General features: G+C 39.3%; 1 protein-coding gene across 2 annotated transcripts in view; it reads left to right on the top strand.

Annotated features, from left to right (window-relative positions):
* RAD54B (RAD54 homolog B) overlaps positions 1–18,893 on the top strand; it is a 64,000-nt gene extending 45,107 nt beyond the window's left edge. For both annotated transcript variants that reach the window (XM_033060042.1, XM_033060051.1), the window contains exons 7-15: positions 841–1,066; positions 7,982–8,189; positions 8,698–8,837; positions 9,389–9,679; positions 11,008–11,183; positions 13,380–13,641; positions 14,791–14,857; positions 15,179–15,379; positions 18,051–18,893. In XM_033060042.1, the coding sequence (XP_032915933.1) occupies positions 841–1,066; positions 7,982–8,189; positions 8,698–8,837; positions 9,389–9,679; positions 11,008–11,183; positions 13,380–13,641; positions 14,791–14,857; positions 15,179–15,379; positions 18,051–18,277 (1,798 nt within the window). In that variant the 3' untranslated portion in view covers positions 18,278–18,893. The remainder of the gene's footprint in view (positions 1–840; positions 1,067–7,981; positions 8,190–8,697; positions 8,838–9,388; positions 9,680–11,007; positions 11,184–13,379; positions 13,642–14,790; positions 14,858–15,178; positions 15,380–18,050) is intronic.
* The last annotated feature ends 677 nt before the right edge of the window (positions 18,894–19,570 follow it).

Below are 19,570 nucleotides of genomic sequence, written 5' to 3'. Positions count from 1 at the left end.
TGTGATTCAGTTGGAGCAGTGCTCCTGTAGAAGGTGCAGTTTCCCTCTGGAGGTCCAGTGGTGATGTGGAAAAATCCGGTTTTTCTCTGGAGTCCAGTGGAGAAAGGGGCTCCCTTAGTGTCCCAAACCCTCTGTTTTTATCTTGGTAAGAAATGTTGGGCTCTTCCCCCTGGCTGGAGCAACTTTCAATTGGATGCAGTAATTTTATCAGTCACACAGTGGGACTCAATGGGCCATTAGCAGACAATGACTCCCTGGAGGAAGGATGGGGTGTGAAAAGATAAAGAACAATGCCCTGCCTGGTTTCAATGGATGGCCCATTAGCAGATTATCTGCCATTGAGATAAGGATCACTGTCCCCACCCTCAACAGATGGTGATAGAATAGATACCTTTTATCACACTCTGTATTGTAACATGCGGCTTATAATCAGGTGCGGCTTATAATCGTGAAATTACTGTAATTCAAAGTTATTAATGGAATTTATAATTCAGGCATTTAGAATAAAAAATATGTTATTTTAACCTGTTAAAGAAAATACAGCATAGTTTTCAAAAGTGTTTTCTCAAGTCATAGATTCCTTAAGGTATTGGATAGTAATTCTAGTTCTAAAAGCAGATTTTAACTTTAGTTTTAGAGGACTTATGAATTAGTGTAGAAAAGGACAATTTTCATTCTAAGATCTTCTAGTACAACTGAATAAAAACCTACAGTAGACATAATAAGTATAAAGAGGTTCTTTATACTTCAGAAAACCACAGAGGAAAATCCCTAAAGCAGTTGTGAATTGTTATAGCTATATCTTTTAAAATGTTACCAGTGTCTCATTACATCTTACAGAGTTAGTGGCAGATTTGGAGCTATTCTTGCTGATGAGATGGGCTTAGGGAAAACCCTGCAATGCATTGCCCTTGTCTGGACTCTTCTGCGTCAAGGGCCCTATGGATGCAAACCTGTGCTAAAGAGAGCCCTGGTAGTCACCCCTGGGAGTCTGGTGAAAAACTGGAAAAAAGAATTTCAGAAATGGTTGGGAAGTGAAAGGATCAAAGTCTTTACAGTGGATCAGGTAAGATTTATTTCCAAAAGGGGATTAGGTCATTATTGGCTCAGAATATAGGAATTATGGGGTTTTTTTCCTCTTCCTTTAAAAAAAACCAAAACAACAAACTAGAGACAAAGCCTAGTAATTTATTTGTAATACTTATTTCTTCTTCAGATAATTGTCCATATGGGTATTTGGCTGTCAGTCACCAGGTCATAACCCCAGCTTGCATGTAGCATATGTCTGTTTCACCTTTCCTCTGGTTTCACCTGTGAAGTTGTAAAAGGTGACATGCTCCTCCCTGTGCCTCTTCAGTTTAAGGAGTTTTCTGTTATGTATCAAACTGCACACCTTCCCTGCTTTACACACCAAAGCATCAACTTTGTGCTCTCTTTCTGTGGTAGTTGCTCTGGTTCTGTACTGAAAACTTCTGATTTGTTTTGGCTGCCTGTTTGGGGTACTTCAGGAGATTATTGCCTTTTTTGTCACTGTCAAGAGTTAGATCTCTGTCAGGATGATTTAAAGTCTCATGAGTTACCAAGCCTAGAGTCTCAGTGTTAGGTAATGAGACTATCTCTCGTCTCTAGAAGAATGCAGACAAGTACAAATCTTATTAAGAAGCAGGATGATGCTGATCCCTGTCCCCTCCTGTAGTGAAGCTGTTCCTGCTGGTATTAACATTCACAAGTTCCAGGGAAGTGGAGAGCTTGTAGTACCTCCATTGGTGCTTGCAGCAAAGATAAAGATACTTATATTCCAAAATTATTTTTTAATCTAATAATTCTCATACAAGTAGACTGATGAAACAAATAGTACTTCATTCTAAAGGTTATCCAGTTCTTACATCAATCAGATTTGCCTTTAGTCTCTTGCATGATCCTTATTGGAAGAGTGAATATTTCAGATGAAACAGAAGTTTTCAATGGAAGTTTACTTCTTGGTAGATTGTACAAAATTTTGTAACAATAGTTTCTTTAAATTCCACTCATTGTCAAACTCTTGAAACTGCTGATCTTCCACTGAAGATAATGCATGTATTATAGGTGCATTTTGCATCATCTGCTTTTCTTCGTAACTTGTTTCAGGTTGTGGAAATGAAGCAAACTGACTAGTCAGGAACTGTAATATAGTATAGGTTAGGATGGGAGATACGAAATTTCCTGAAAGAAATGGATATAAAGCAAAATAGAATATGAAAACATTTTAACCCAAAAGGCCAGTTAGAGATAATTAAACGTTTTCTTGCAATTTTTATGAATGATGTTGGGAGGATAAAGCCTGAATTTGATGAAAGTTACTATGCCCCAAAATGACAGTAGCTTTCATTTTCTTCAAATTTAAATAACTTTAAAACTCTTAGTCATCTTATTGGACCTATTTGATTGGGGAAACTCAGCAGCTTTAACTACTGTGTTCCCAAATACCGCAGAATACACTGTCATGCAGAAGGAAGACACAATATGACCTGCCTGGGATATAATGAGGTATTTCAAAATAATTTACTGTCTATCTTCTCTGGAAAAACAGCAATTACCATACTGTTATTTCTCCAGTACAACTTAAAAGGAAGAGCTTGTCTCAAGCATTTTTTTTCTCTTCTTGTCTATAAGGAATGCATTCAAAGAACTGGTAGACTTTTTAAGATGTTTTCCTCACTTTCATGCTGAAACACCAAAAATTGATCTTAACCCTTCAGTAATAGACTTTTTAAAACACCAGGACATTATCTACTTTTAAAATGCGATTACACTTTAATTATGTTAGAATTCAAATGTCATGTAGAGAACATTGCTTTTAAAATGAAGGCATCCCCACAAAGGTTACCTTTAGGTCTTGTTAATTCCTATTATATTTTCGATGTGTTTGAGAGAATAATTCCTTTATCCATCTGCAGAGTATCACTTCTTACTGGAGTTGTTTTGATTTGCTTTAAAGTCAAAATATCTGGAAAAAATAATTAATTACAGGTCTACATTGCTTTATGATTCAGCATTTTTTAATTTACACGTTACCAGCTACATTGGATTTGAACTAGTGCAAAGAAAGGTCTGTTCAAAGAGGAAGTCTAGGACATTAGGAACCTCTAATACTGACTGACAATTGCTCCATATGTGGCTCCAGGCAACTCACTTAAACCTGTCAAGTCACTTTGGGTAATTGTTAAAATGGAGGCTCTAATATAGACATATCTTGCAGCCAGTTGAGTGTGTGAATTAATTACTTGAAATTAGCTTGTAAATTTATTTTAATTTTTCATTCATCATCCACTGTTGTTGTTACATACAGTAGGAAATATGTTATATTTGACTGCAGGAGGCTTCTAAGGGAGTCTCCTGCTTTTTTTTTCCCAAGGAGTTCAAACTCTTCTGTGTACTTTGTACTTTTCCAGGGGAGGTATTTTGGTGGCTGTTCCCCAGTGCCTCAGTACTTTCCCCATCTCAGCTCACAGCCTGGAAGTGTAGGAAAAGAAAATGATTTCTGAACCTTGGGCATCTTCTGATGGTTGACCATGCCAGGAGAAGTTCAGAGAAGCATTGCCTCTGTCTTCAAGGCTGCGATGTGGAGCCTGCGTACTGGGCTGGGACAACACTGGGTCTTCCCTACAGGGCTCCTCTGTGTCTCTGTTCCTGCATTAGGAAATTTTCTGCTCCTGTTTTGAAAATGGCAGTAAAAATACAACAAGAAAACAGGTATTTAACTACAGTCCTGGAAACAACAGGAGAGCTCAAGTCCAGTCCCAAACACCTGGAGCAATGGGTGCATGTCCTTGAACCTGGTCCTTTCTACTCCTTGCTTTTTCCAATGTGCTGGGCCTCATCATGAGCAGCACTGGGGGTCTGATCAGCTGCATGGTACTTTGTGAGATTAATGTGCTGGATTCATCCCATAGATTCATCTGAATCACCTGCTAGGGGGCTCTAAAGGTTGTGATAATTAAGTGGTGCTGCTTTTACAATGTATTACACCATCTGGCTCCAGACTTAGTTGTCTGTGTTTGGTAACTGATCTCATTTGGAAATAAAAATACCTTCTAAGGCTCTAGACTGATTTGCTTTCACAATTAAAGAGGTTCTTCAGCTTGTCAGCAGCACCCATAGCCTGCTTAGTTAGTGAACACTGTTAGGACATAGGAAGAAGCATTCAGGAGCCAAGTGGAATGGTAAGGGACATGCCCACAGTAGATTTTTCCAATTTTATGCATTATTGCAGGACAAGTAAACAATCCTAGTATGTTTAGAAGTCTGCACAGAAATGTAATTGTTTTTGGAGAAAGCTGTCTGTCCCATTACAGTGAATATTTAGTGTGTGCATTTCCTTCAATAGACATGAAAATTCTTGGTGTCTTTTGAAGGAAAAGGGCTTGAGAAGTATATAAGGCATGTTTATGTAAAAGGGCTGGTTATGGACTCTTATATTCTGAGTCCCAGAGTGGCCTTACCTGTTGGCCAGCCCATCAATGTTAAGGGCTAATAGCAAAGTTAATTATAGAATAATCATGAAATATCCCATTGAAAGGGACCTCAAGGATCATGCATTTTGCTAACCTTTCTTGGCAAAGGTGTCATCTAGACAAGATGGCCCAGCATACTGTCCAGCCAAATCTCCACCTCCCCCTGGGGAGATTATTCCATTGGCTGGTGGTTCTCACTGTGAAACATTTTCTTCATGTGCAATTGAAACTTCCTCAGGAGTAACCTTGTACCCATTATCCCTTAGTCTTTTCCATGCAACTTCAGGTAAAAAGGGAGTCTCCATCTCCTCTTTAAATAGTGGAACATGGTGATAAAGTCTTCCCTCAGCCTTTTTTTTCTCAAGGCTGAATAAATCCAGTTCTCTCAGCCTTTTTTTTCTGTCACAGGCTTCCCAGTCTGTAGCTCTTCTCTGGACCTTCTCCAGCCTGTCCACATCTCTGCACAGCAGGGACCAAACTGAGCACAGTGCTCCAGTGTGGCCTGATGAGCACTGAGCAGAGTGGGATAGTGATTTCTGGATCTCTGGTGATGCCCTTGTGGATGCAGCCCAGCATCCTGCTGGCTTTCTTAGCCAGCACAGCATTGTTTGCTCACACTGATCTGATTGCCCACCTGATTCCCAGATCCCTTTCCACAGAGGTGCTCCCCAGCTGGGTAGATCCCAGCCCGTGCTGCACACCTGTGTTATGTTTTCCCAGGTGCAAGGCCTTACGGTTGCCCTTGCTGGACTTCATCAGATTCTTGTTAGCCACTCTCCAGCCAACCCTTCCTGCAGGGTTGTCCTCTCCTCCAAAGTGTTCACTTTCCCACTCAGTTTGGTATCACTGGGAAACCACTTCATGGTGCACTTGATTCCGTCTTCCTGATCACTTTATGAAGATATTAAACGGCACTGGGCCAAACATCAGTCCCTGGGGGACCCCACTTGTGCCACAGCACCCATTTGAAAAGGAGACATTTACCAGCACCCTCTGGGTGCTGCCTTTCAGCCAGTTCCCATCAGCACAAGGAGCACTCATCCAACCACAGCCCATCTGTTTCTCCAGAGAGAAGCTGTGGAAAACCATACTGAAAGCCTTGGAGAAATCCAGGAGGCAATGTCCACCACCCAACCCACATCAACCAAACAGCTTACTTTGTCACAGAGGGTGACTGGGTTTGTCAAGCTCAATTTCTCCTTGGTGAGTTTGTGTTGGCTTTTCCCAACACATTCCCAAGCACAATCCTGTGCTTCATCTGATGTGTGACAGCTCCCATAAAGATTCATTCCATAACTTAAAAGTTCCTCCTTTAAACCCTGCTTTTAGATGGGGGTGGTATTATCCTTCCTCTGGGATATCCTGTGCTCTCCTTTGACTTCTCCAAAAGTTATGCAGAGTGGCCTTGCGATGATGTCAGTCAGCTCTCTTAATCCCCTGAGCAATGCCTTGCCCATTAATCCATGGGGGTCAAGGGCCTGTAATAGCTCACCCCCACTCTTCCTTCACTGACACTGGTGGGTCTGTATGTGCATTAGCCTGGATTTTTGTTCCTGGGGCTGGGGACCCAGCAGTGCTGGTGAAGACAGAGGTGAAGAAGGTGCTGTGACTAATTCACGTCTCCTGTTTATTGGTGGGCCAATATTTTCCTTCTGTTTCTGCTTGGTTTTGCATACCTGCAGAACTTTTTCTTGCAGTTTTCAACATCTCTGGCTAAATTACAGTAAATTCACGAATACAAGCCGCACTGAGTATAAGCCGCATCTCTGGGTGTTGGCAAATATTTCGGTTTTTGTCCATAGATAAGCCGCACCCGAATATAAGTCGCTCTGTTGTTCGCAGCGAGGACCCGCGTGCAATTAGTAACAGAACCGCGGGAGGGCGGGGTTTACTGGCTGAGCTAAGGCTGTGCAGGCTCGGCCCGCTAGGGGCCGCTGACGGGGCCAGGTGGCCCAGCCCGGTGCTGCAGCTCGGGGCCGGCCGCCGCTGCCACTGGGCTCGGTCACCCCGGGTTGGCGCTGCCCCGCGGTGGCAGGCAGGGACGGAGCTTCCCCTGCTCCTACAGCAGCGGCAGCGGGCGGGGACGGAGCTTTCCCGCGCCCGTGGCGCCGGCGGCGGGCGCGGACAAAGCACCCCGCCTCCTCCCCGAGCCGCGGCAATGGCGGCGCGCGCTTCCCGCCCCCCCCCGAGACGCGGCAATGGCGGCGCGCACTTCCCCCCCACTCCCCGGGCCGCGGCAATGGCTGCGCAGGGCTCCCGTCGGCTCCCCGAGCCGCGGCAATGGTGGCGCCCCCCCCCCCACCTCTCCTCCCCGGGCCGCGGCAATGGCGGCCCCCCCCCCCCCCCCCCCCCTCCTCCCCTGGGCTGCGGCAGAGGAGGGAAGAAGAGAGCTCTCCCGCCTCTCTCCCCGCCCCCCGTGCTGCCTGCAGGGAGCCAGGGCAACACGGTAACACTGTAACAATTGCGAAATGCCGGCTTTTACTGGCCGGTGCTTGGCTCGGCACTCTGGCTGGCACGTCTGGGGTTGTAAATGTCAGAAAATTATTAATATATTAGCCGCACCCGACTATTAGCCGCACTTCCGGGTTTCCACCAAAATTTTTGTCAAATTGCTGCGGCTTGTATTCGTGAAATTACTGTAATTTCTACCTGAGTTTTTGCTTCTCTGTCTGCATCTCTGCAGGCCTTGAAAATGCCCTTGTAGATGTCAACAGGTATTTATTCACATCTCCATCGCTGGTACACTTTGCTTTTGATTTTGCCTCGGAAGCTTGCAGTTAAGCCAAGGGGTCTCTTACTCCACCTGTTTCCCTTATCTTTAAAGGGGATGCACTATTTTCATGCTTCCTTGAAAGAGCATTCTTGAAAAACTCCCAGCCTGGGAGTTCCTTTGGCCTCCATGAAGGCTTCCTGCAGAATCCCTCCCGTTTGAGCTCTGAGCAAGCTGAACTTTGCTCTTGTACAATCTGATACCTAGAACCAATTCAATAGGTTAAATAATGTCAATTTAATATAATATTCAATAGTATTAAATTAAAAACTACATGGGGAATTCTGGTGGAATATGGTAACTTCCTACTGGACATTACCAGGCTGAGAGCTGAAGTGAATGTACAAGGAGCTACCTGTGGCCCTTCATTATCTTGGCTTTAATTATTCATTTGAAGCTTACCCAAATGCCAGCAGTGGGAAGCTATTACAGGAACTCTGTGCTTTCCACCTTCATGGTAATGTGTCTCAGAGGATTTGAAGGCTTAAAAGAATAATAAATTTTATTTTAATGAGGTGGTAAAATTCTAAATTGCTGTATCAGAGCTCTTTTGCAAATTGGGAAAGAATCAATAATCCAAAGTCATAAAGGAGCTAGTAAGTATCTCGTGTCATGTGAGAAGAAATTCCTGTAGTAGATTTTTAAGGAATGTGATGATTTTTAAGGATTTGAACTCCAATGCAATAGTTGTGTGATGTATTTTCCTTTATGCCTGCAGGACCACAAAGTAGAAGAATTCATCGGTTCCCCACTTTATGCAGTTATGATAATCAGTTATGAGATGCTGTTGAGATCTTTGGATCAAATTCAGGCTGTAGAATTTAACCTCCTGATCTGTGATGAAGGACATCGTCTGAAAAATAGCACTATTAAGACAACTACAGCCCTTACTAGTCTGTCTTGTGAGAGGAGAATTATCCTTACTGGTTAGTATCTATAGTAACTTCTAATATTTTTTTATGTTGATAGCGCTAGGGTGGAGCAAAAGAAAAAGATATTCTAAATACAGCATGAGATCAGTTGGAATTTTGGCAATGGGTATTAAATGAAGAAATCTCAGGTCTTGTAAAAACTGGTTATTTCCAATTTTTTTACATAAAGGCAAAATTTATCGGTCTTCAGGGGCAAGCAAGGAGCCTTGGATCTTTTGTAAGGAAATCAGGATTCAGCATACACTCAAGATTTTCCTTTTTAGTTATTTAATAAAATTTATTTAGAACTCAGAACAATTGTATCTGCAGCCTGTTAAGTTAGGAGTAGTGTATCTTGTTATTCATGGTAAAGTTTTAGATCAATTCAGGACTGAGTAATTCACATCAAAACAAAACATCTGTTTTCAAGATGAATTCTGAATATTAAACCCTGTATTCAATGTACTTCCATCAGTTTAAAGAAAAAATAACCAATTGCAGAATTATTTTGTTTCCTTTCAAGGTACTCCCATCCAAAATGACTTGCAAGAATTTTATGCATTAATAGAGTTTGTGAATCCAGGAATACTCGGTTCTTTATCCACGTATAGAAAGATATATGAGGAGCCAATTGTCAGATCTAGAGAACCTTCAGCAACAGAGGTATTTGATTAAGAAATTCAGTTATAGAAGAAAATTCATAGTCAAGTGAAATTTGCATTCTATGGAGTGAAGTGAAGCTCGGGATTACTAATAGTAGCTGAGGCTTTTCACCTTCCTATTTGACATAAAGTCACTCATTTTCCAAAGGGAGAAGAAGGAGAGCACACATGTTAAAATCACCTAATTTCAGCTGCCTAATAATTATCAAGCAACAACTGTGGTCCAACACCTCCATTGTCCAAAAAACCATCTCTGTTTTCTCCACAATACTGCAAGGTCTGCATGCTTTCACTGCATCTCAAGAAATTCTAGAATATAATTCAAGCCTTGGATGTCATCTGGGACATTATTTTCCTTTGTTTAAGACTTTAGAAACCAGACCTAGAACTAATGCAGTGGTACTAATTGGAGAAGAATTGGTTATTACAGTCCCATGTCAGAAAGTAGTATCATACTTTTAAGAGGTTATTTAAATACCTAATTAAAATCACACAGAACATTGTTCTGACGAAATGCAAGATTATAATTAATTCTGTGCTTTGTTCTTGTAGGAGGAAAAGGAATTAGGAGAAAAAAGAGCAGCAGAACTCACGCGCCTCACTGGCCTCTTTATTCTAAGAAGAACACAGGAGGTTATAAACAAATTTCTGCCCCCCAAAAAGGAGAGCATAATCTTCTGCCGACCAACAGCGCTGCAACTTGAATTGTATCGAAAACTGCTTAGTTCTCGTGTTATTACATCCTGTCTACAAGGCAGGCTGGAAAATAGTCCTCACCTAATATGTATAGGAGCTTTAAAAAAACTTTGCAATCATCCATGTCTTCTGTTTAAAGCTATAAAGGTATCTATTTGCACGGGAGTGTGTGTTTGCAATTAGTCATTTCAGCAGACGCGGGTCACTAAAACTGTGCATGTTGCTTAAGGTCATTTCCATACTCTCACATACAACTTGCTTTCAGAAGCACAAGTGTTAGGAAACCTGAATGTACTCAGGAAAGGTATCTCACCAGTTTCCTATTGCCTTATCCTGTTTTCTCTTTCTTAATGTGTTTTCCATCTTAACCTTGTCTCTGAATATCTGTAAAAATGCATATAAATGTGAATTTTACAAAGAACACTGTTAACTAGAGATTACTAGTCTAGATTACTATTATGTAGTTTGTCTGCTGGTTTCTCTGAAACCTCCCTGTCCACATGATAATTTCACTTTTTCAAGGTTAATGACACTGGGAGCTGCAGTATGTCGGTGATACTAGGTGTCTCTGTTACCACTTCTCCTGGGATTGTACATAAAAAAATGTTCTTATTCCTTTAGGCAAATAGTATCTTAGTTAGAATTTGGTAATTGTAACTTCTATGGCCACTAGCTGAAGTCCAAGTAAGGTAGGTAGAAATGTAAATCTTTCTTAAAAGACATACTTCATGAGCTTGGTGGAATATCCAGTGTAACTTCCAATGCTGCCAAGTAAAGTTAATTGCCTTTACTTCATAGTATAAACGTGAGAGACTTTTCATATGCAAAAGCACAAGCCTTTATTAAATATTGGGATGGAAAGGACTGTATGTGCAAGTCATTTATTGCCATTGTGGTTTCGGCATTTTAGTGGTCTGGCTTTTTCCTCCCTGTGAAACATTGATTTTCTAAGTACAGCAAAATATTACCTGTATTTCTGCTATTTTATTGGTTTTGCCTGCTAGCTTTTCTTCACTTCCAGTAGTATAACTGAATCTTAATGACAGTAATTTCCTAAACAGAGTGAATGATTGGAAAGTTTCATAATAAGATATTAGGGCATTTAGAAAGAATAAACAGTGTATTGATTTCCTCCTCACTCCCAAGGTTTAGAGATATATTTACTGTGTAAATACATTTGTGTGATTGTTTTAAGTAGAGAAGTTGTACACATTTTTCAGTTTTAAGTATTTCAGCTTTCTACTTAGCTGCAAACAATGTCTTAGATTAGAGTCTAAACTAAAATAAACACTTTAAAGTATTTTGAAACTTTGCTTTCTATCCCATGTTGGGAGGTTGTCATGCTCAGGCTTACATAATACCTTGCTTTGTGGCAGCTTTTTCTTCTGCCTTTTGTCTTTGTGATAAAAATATATCAATATTAAAAAAAAATACGTTAGAGGGGACATGGAATTTTAACCCTTTATTTTCAATAGGAAAAAAGCTGTGATCCTATGTCTGAGGAATATGATGAGTCCAGCCTCTATGAAGGTGTAATAGATGTATTCCCACAAGATTATACTTCAGACACTTTCTCTGAAACCGATTCAGGAAAATTGCAGGTGCTGGTGAAGTTGTTAGCAGCAATCCATGAGCTCAACTCTTCTGAAAGGCAAGTGTGAAAGAAAGGTAGAAGGGAGGTAATGGGAGTGACCTTCTGGATATTGATTTGCTTTTCAAATGCATGGGAATGCAGCATTCAAAATAAAAGTATTGCAGCTGTTTGCAGGGCTGCCAAATTAATTTAAGCATTGTAGACCTGGCTTTCTTGTTAGATTGTGAAACTAGAATTTGCAGCTGACATAATTTTTAAAGATGCTCTTCATATTTTTTCCAGGTAGTGATACCTGTATTTTTTACATTTTAAAGCAAGTAAGATAGTTTGCTACAGCCCTTGTGCTGCACCCTGTACTTGCAGAGGCTTTCCAATCCTTTGTTATCTTCATGAGAAGATGTGTTAATCTATTAAATTGCACTGAAATATTTTCATTTCTAGATTATAAGTTATTTCCTCTTTAATCAGGGTTAACTGCTCACTGCTTGCTACCTTTTCTAAAGTTCAGGACAACCATTCGCAACAGATGAACTTGCCCAGCAACCACTTATTTTCCCTGTGGTAAATGCCACTGACATGCAGGAAAACTTCTGTTTGTCCTATGGTAATAGGATGCACATGATTAATTTCTGTGCAATTGCTGATTTGTGGGAATCTCACATGACCTGGTGTTCCAGGATAATTTTTTATGGGCTCATGCATTAAAGCCCTACTATTCCAAAAGTATTTAACTTTTAACATTTATTTCAACTGATGTTTAAATAGGACTGAATTATATACAGTATATAAATATATACTGTAATTCAGTAGTGGGAAGTAACAGCAGATCTCTTGACACTGATGTAATGGAATATGAAGATACTTTCTTTTTACAAATCAGAAAGTTGAGCCTGTTGCTGGAGTTTATATACTTAGCATCCATTGAAACCAATGACAGCTGAATATCTGGATGTACTGGCCATATTTCATTTAGGTCAGCGAAACCAGGGGTGTCAGTAAAATGTGTATCTCTCTGTAGCAGTACTTTAGGAGCTGCTGAATTGAGGCATTATTTTATGCCTTTAAGTTTTGTTGCATTAATTCAGTGCAGCTCATGTTTATTTTTTCTTTGGTTTCTCTGCTTTCATTGGCACTAAATAGTTTTTGCAATATACAGACTCAATTCCAGTGCTAATCTGAATTTTATATTCTATTTTTGAGTGCAGACAAAGCTGTAAATGTTGTGTTGATTGACAAAAAAATAAGTCTTGCAAAGTCTTTACAAACAAGTCATGGTTGTAGTTCAGTTGTAAAGTGTAATAATAAAAATAGTCTGAAATACTTTTAAAATATTAATATTTTCATTTTCCCCTGAAATAATTTGTCTAGTTCTTCAGAACTTGTTTTTAATCAAAAATATTATTTCAAAATAATGAAATGTATAATGATTTTTTAAAAAATGAAATACATTACATTTAGTTTAGACTACAAAAGACTTCCAAATGAGATGCCAGATGCCTCCAAATGCCAGATCTGTTTTTTTGCTTCTGGCTTAAATTCAAAAGATATTTGTCTACTTAGTAGAATCATCCTCAATATTTGGGAGGATAGGAATGCTAGATTTTCAGACTTTTGAAACCTAATTAGGCAAAATTTCAGAAAAAATAGACCAACATAGCTTGGACCATTACTGTAAGGAATCAGACTGATTTTGCTTTCTTAAAAAACAGTGTCTATTTTTCACCAGTCTTCATCCCCTTTCTTTTCAGCCATAAAATGTAGGAAAGAATCTCTGATTTCCTACTAGACTTTCTTTATCTTTTTTGTTAGAATTTTCTGAGGTTTTCTGTAGAAATTCATAGTAGCTTTTTCAGTAAGTAGAGTTATATATGTATTATTTATTAGCTCCTACAACATCCTCTGCAAATGCTGTCTTAACAACAGTTGTTTTGTATAGAGATTTAAAAAGAAAAAATCTGTCTTTATGATTGGTTCTGAATGCCTGCAATCTGTGCATTATGTCAAATTCTGTTGCAAAAGGAGACATTAATTATTTAACATTTGAATGCTTTACAGTAGGTATAAGGCGTCCAGATCTGGTATGTGCTTCTGATTAATTGGAAATGTTTTATTTAGTAGAAAGTAAGAGTAACCCTGGGTTGATGTGTAATTTTTCACTCTTAATTTTGTTTTCTTATATGTCTTCAGTAATGTGTAACTGGACTTTCATTTTACCAAGGTCTGTGACAATGACTTTGTTTTACTGTTTGACAGAGTTGTGTTGGTATCCAATTACACTCAGACATTAAACGTGTTACAAGACGTATGCAAACATTATGGATACTCCTACACTAGACTTGATGGACAGACTCCTGTCTCCCAGAGACAACATATTGTTGATACTTTCAATAGTAAATTCAGCCCAGCTTTTATCTTTTTGCTGAGTTCAAAGGCTGGTGGAGTGGGACTGAACCTGGTTGGAGCATCTCATTTGATCCTGTATGATATCGACTGGAATCCAGCTACAGATATTCAGGTCTGGCAACAGCTGTGTACATGTGGGTTGGGGTGGGCATCAGATTAATTCTTGACTGATTTTGAATTGCCTGGCTTTACATGTCTTACTGCTACCAGTTAGCATATTGTATCTGGACAAGTACAACAATGAGGGAAAACTCCTTCTGAGAAGAAAAGAAGAAATATTTCTCTTCATATTATATATATTGGGATCAGTAGAAACCCTCTTGCAGTAAAAAATAAAAAGATTAAATTCTAGTTTCTTCAGAGGATTGAGTCACATATCCTCTTTGTCTCTTGATGTCTTTTTATTTGTAGAGTTGCTGTGTTTCTAAAAAGAAAAGGAAAATGGGATTAGATTGCATAGCAAATGTTGCTGATGATTTGCAATCCCTGAGAAAAAGGGAGAGACTCTGATCAGAATGGCAAGAATGAAAGAAATCACATGGCAGTAATGTCAAAAGAAAAAGAAAGCCAATGCTGTGCTATTCTTGTAAAGGCACTGTTGGCCCCAAGTGGTTATTTACTTGGCATAAGAGTCTTCAGTTAAAATAGTCCTTAAAAATAACAATTTAAAAAATCTTTTTATGATCTCGGTAAGAAACTTTTTATTGTAGAGTAATGCTGTGTCCTTAATACCTGAAATAAGCCCTGATTCTTGGCCTTGCTCCTCTTCCCAGGGTGAATTAGTACCCTCATGTGGTCACTTGTCTTGTTGCTTGAGAAGTCTGCTAAATCAGACAAATTTTGCAGAGGCTGTGAACCCTGTTGTGTGTGTTTGTACCGAGGATGTAGGTGTAATCCATACATTTTTGAAAAAAAAAAAAAGATCTTGTAGCAGTACTCAGTTTTACATTTTGTTTGTTTAAGAAATAAAGGAGGTCCAAACAATCATTTTTAGAGTTTCAATAGAAATGTGAAAGTCACTTCTAAAGATGTATTGTGGAAAAAAACCCAGTTTTGGAGATGGGGGAGAATGATCAGTATTCTGAAATAGTAAATAGCTGTTAATGCTTGGAAAACAATTATGAAGAGGAGATTTCTTTCAGGAAATAATTGAAACACCCATTTTCCTACTTTAGTGTACAGAAAGGAAGTGAAGGCTACAAACTTTAGTAAAGTATCTTTGTATAGCTGTTAATGCTTTTCATCTTCCTGCTTTCTTCAGGCAATGGCTAGAGTGTGGAGAGATGGTCAGAAACATGCTGTCCATATCTACAGGCTGCTAACCACAGGTCAGAGATGGTGCTCAGCGTACCCAGAGTGGGACAGATGTTGATGTTTTGTCCATAAAAGAAAGAGAGGGAATGTTTTTGGAAATAATTTGTTCTTTAAAAATATATATTGTGTGTTCTTTAAAAATATATGTTTATTCTGAGTTCAGTTAATATGGAGACATCACATTGATTCACTTGCCTTTGTTTTGCTATTTCTTAAATAACTGGAAATGGTGATTTAGCATTTCCTATGTATATTATTATCAAAAATGGATTTGACTTCTTTGTAAATACTGGTGAAAAATTATCCCTATTTTTCTGTTTTTCTTTTCAATACAGGCTCAATAGAAGAAAAGATCTATCAAAGACAGATCAGCAAACAAGACCTTTCTGGGGCAGTTGTAGACCTTTCCAAGACATCTGAACACACACATTTTTCTGTTGAGGAGCTTAAAAATCTCTTTACTCTGCATGAAGATTCCAGCTGTGTTACTCATGACTTGCTAGAATGTGACTGTATGGGAAAGATTGACCATCAAAGTGAGTTTGTTTTTCATTATCTCTGGCCACTGCTGAGGAATCCATTCTTAATATATAGTCTCTGGAGAAAACTTTGCTGCTCAGTAAAAGAGGATTGAAATAATGAGGTTCATTATGGAATCTTCCACATACTGGCTGATTTATCTAATCCATAGGAGTCCTTCATGAAAGGAGGAGGGGGGAGAATAATTCCTTGCAGTAACAACCAGTTCATTTATCATGCAAGGAGCAAATATTCACATCTATCCTTTCTGTAGGAACCTGTCTCCTGTTCTTTTGGCATATCAAAGTTGTTTTCATACCTTGCTGTGTTCAGGTATATAGGTTTAAGTTGGAAACAGGATTTAAAAAAATAAAAGATCGTTAAGTTTGCATCTTATCCCTTTTAGTTTTTATAGCTCATCTAGTTTCTAAAAGGAAAGAGTGTCTATTGCCTTGGTATGTTTTTCTTGTGGAGCATGAAGAATCCACTTACAGGAGTGATAAGGTGGTATCAATACTGATGTCTTGTAAATGCACACAGAAACCTCAATAAGAAGAACTCAATAAATGGGTACAAGACCGTGTGTTCTCAATAGGGGCAAGAAAAGAAGTAATTGCAAACCCAACACTGTTTTGCTTGATGGTTTGCATGTTCCTAGGTAATAGGTTAGACTTGTACTTCTTTCTCATCTCATTCTACCCAAAATGGGGAGGACTTGGCTAGTGATAGCACAGGGCTTTAGTAGCCATAAAAATTTTATGATCTCCTTTTTTTTTTGCTACATATGCTGATTAAATCATCTTTGTATCTTTCTTTAATGATTGAAAAATTAGATCTTCTGTTTCTGCATAAGTGATTTTCTAAATTTACCATCCTCCACATAGGTACTATTACAGGATCTGTGTGGGAAAGGCACCTTTTGTGTTAAATGTTAGCCACATTTTCCCAGTGGTATGCAGTGAGGCTGGTGTGGCTCCTGGATTGCAGAAATCCAAAGGAATTTTGTGTTGCTGCTGTGATGAACACTGGTGCTTATAATTTTATTTAGCAGCTGGCAATTGTATTACCATCTTGACTTCTTATCTTATGCTTTGAACACACTTTGGTTTCATCAATTCATTCACAATGTTGGCCTCTTGGGTTCTTGGGTGACCTTTTCAAGAGTAGTTCCTGGTCCCAGTGAGCAAAACCCTTTGGCAGTAATCAAGGAAAATCCTGAAGGCCACTATTAGACTTAAGTGGTGGTAGTGATAGGGTGAGGGGAAGGTTTGACTTCCTCAAGAGCAGAGGACAGCCTGGCTCATTGTCCCCCTTTTCAGATTGTTCTGAGTCATGGACTTCAGTTTGATCACCCCAGAATGCAGCTACCACTAGCTGGTCTCTGTGCCTTTGCTAATAACAGAAAACTGTCAAATTACTGCATCAAGGAACCAGATTCCAGGTTACTGGGGATAGATCCTGCTGCACAGAAAAGCCAGGAACTTTCAGTGATTTGTCTCCTCCGTTTCTAGCAATATGATTCAAAAGATAAACTAAAGAGGAGCCAATCAGTATAATACAGGTCACACAACCATCATCTCCTGTGGTCCATTCACACTAGGGTCGTCTTTAGAAAACTACAGGGGTCTTGAAAGAAGGAAATTTCCTGTGCATGGATCATGTAGATGGGTTGTTTGCTATTCTGCTGGCCTTCACATCAGCTACAAAGCTGTAAACATGTTGTTTTACCTGATCATAGTGTACTTTAGGAGTTAGGAAGGCAGAATCTGTAAATGCATCTATTTTAAATTTTTTTCTGGCCAGTAAAAAAAAAATATTTCAAATCTACTTCAAATGTCATATGTCAGTCAAAAGGAAAGTTCTGTGTTTATGAGTCTTTATGGGCTCTCAGAAACTTAAAAAGACCAGGAATAGTCTGAGTCATGCTGCTCATATCACTGGTCTTTCCTAACGAGCACAAAATACTGCTGGGAAAATATTTGATGACAAGTTTTAAACCAGTGACAGTAATGATGCAATTTTTTTCCATACAAAATTATTTCTTTGTTTATACTATGCATCAGATGAATCATAAAGCCATCAATGTATGATGTGCACTGCAATGGCCTGACACTGTCTGGGGCTTTAGGATCCTCTCTTAAAAGTGAATTCATCTCACAGCAATAGTCTTTTCCTTACTGTGATATACAGCATTGTGTATATTGTACAACTTGGCATAGTCTGGATGTACAGACTGTACAGATCTAGTGTGCTGAGTCAATGAAACAGCTACTCAAATTATTCTTAGCTGGCTGGAGTGATTCCTCTGGGAAGAAATTGAAGCTAGTGTGAATTTTGCTGCAACATGCATCTAGATTCAGATTTACCTAAAGAATGAGAGCAGGCCAAATGTCACAGAATTAGGAAGACAGAGGAAAGGAAACTGGCAGATAAGATATTTCCTTTCCTATCCACATGTAAAAGGATTTGTCTTTATGCTGGCATATGGCAATTTTGATAACCTCAATCACTGAGCAAGAAACAGGCATCCCTCTTACTGTGGATATATGTTTGGATTTTGTTGGTACAGAATGATTGTATGTGTTGTTCTATTTTCCCTTGTTTGTTATCACCAACTGTCTTATTGATTCAGACTGAAATTTTCTGTCTTAGTTTTCTCTCATTAGTGTACTGCATCATTTTTTTCAGATACTTCCTCAGAAAAGCCTCCCATATCTAGAAGCTGCCAGCTTGAACAAAACCATGGGAAACCTAATTCAAAGAAACCACTTTCCATGTCACAGTTGATGCAATGGAAGCATTTCTCTGTGCAACATCAGACTCTTGCTGATCCTTTCCTTGAAAGGATAAAAGAGAATGTTTCTTTCATTTTCCAGAATGTAACTGCTCCTACTTCCCCACCTAATAAAACTTGAGTGTCTTTTTCTGCATCCTTTTTGTCATAGGCCTTGTAAAGAGCTGATGTGAGTTACCTATTGTTCTTTTGCCCAGTTCTGTTTTGTGTGTTTCTCATGAAGTTTCTGGGTAAATGTGATTCCTGGTGTTTATACAAAGTTACAGTTATTACTAAGTTAATCATACTTGCTGTAATTATAATACAGATTTTTTAAAACTAACTTTGCTTTCCAATACTCTATTCCTTTGTTATAATAATTAATAAGATTGTTTTTATGCACATTCCTACTGTAAGCCTACTTTGGTTTATAGTTTTCATTTGATCATAATGATTTATTGCTTGTAAAGCTGGCAACTCTTCAGCCAAATTTTATAAATTAGGCAATGCTATATACATGTATATTTTATTAACAAGATTCTGGTTGGATTTTTGTTATAACAATGTTACGTGTGTGTATAAATGCAGCTTTATAACAAGGTAGATTTTTTTCCCGTTGAATTTACAATTTAATGAAATTCAGAGCAATAGTTACTAATGTCCAAAAATCTGAGGGCATGGCTTGATACTGAGTCAAAATATTCTAAAATTCTCCTATTGCTTTTACTTGGGAAAATAAACTTTATTTCTCAGACATACATAGTACAGGATTGTCTTCATTTTATTAACTCCTTTTTAAGGATCTGTTTTGCCAGACTGAAGTATTGAGCATTTTTATTGTATATTTTTAATGACTGTATTTCCCTTTTTTGAAGACACAAAAATTCAAAATCACTTTGTAGCTTTAAAGTGAAGTAATGTGAAATGCCCACAAGAGCAGAAGAATGGATAATTTTCTGAAATACTGCAGACTTACAGAGTTTGAAAGACCTTGAGCAAGAAGAGGCCTCCATTGTCATAATACTGCATTGTGTCACAGGATGATATTTGGTATATATGGCAACAGAACCTAATTGCCCAACCAAATTTCAGAAATACAGTAATTTCATGACTATAAGGTGCACCCTTTTGACTAAAATTTTCCCTGGAACCCGGAAGTGCGCCTTATAGTCCGGTGCGCCTTATCTGATGGACAAAGTTCAAAAAAATTGCCTACCCGGAAGTGCGAGCTGCGAGCCACGGGGGGAGCCGGCAGGGCCATGGCTGCCAGGTGGAGGCGGGGCGGAGCAGGGGCGGGCACGCCCCGGCCCTGTGCAGGCGGAGCCGCCCCTCCAGAGGCACGCCCGGGCCCCGTGCAGGCGGAGCCGCCCCTACACAGGCACGCCCCAGCCCCGTGCAGGCGGAGCCGTCCCTCCAGAGGCACACTCTGGCCCCG

Source organism: Catharus ustulatus, chromosome 1, assembly GCF_009819885.2.
Source record: "Catharus ustulatus isolate bCatUst1 chromosome 1, bCatUst1.pri.v2, whole genome shotgun sequence".
In the NCBI taxonomy this organism is placed as follows: domain Eukaryota; kingdom Metazoa; phylum Chordata; class Aves; order Passeriformes; family Turdidae; genus Catharus; species Catharus ustulatus.
The sequence above is the reverse complement of the archived record's forward strand: the minus strand, read 5'-3'. Positions and strand labels throughout refer to the sequence as shown.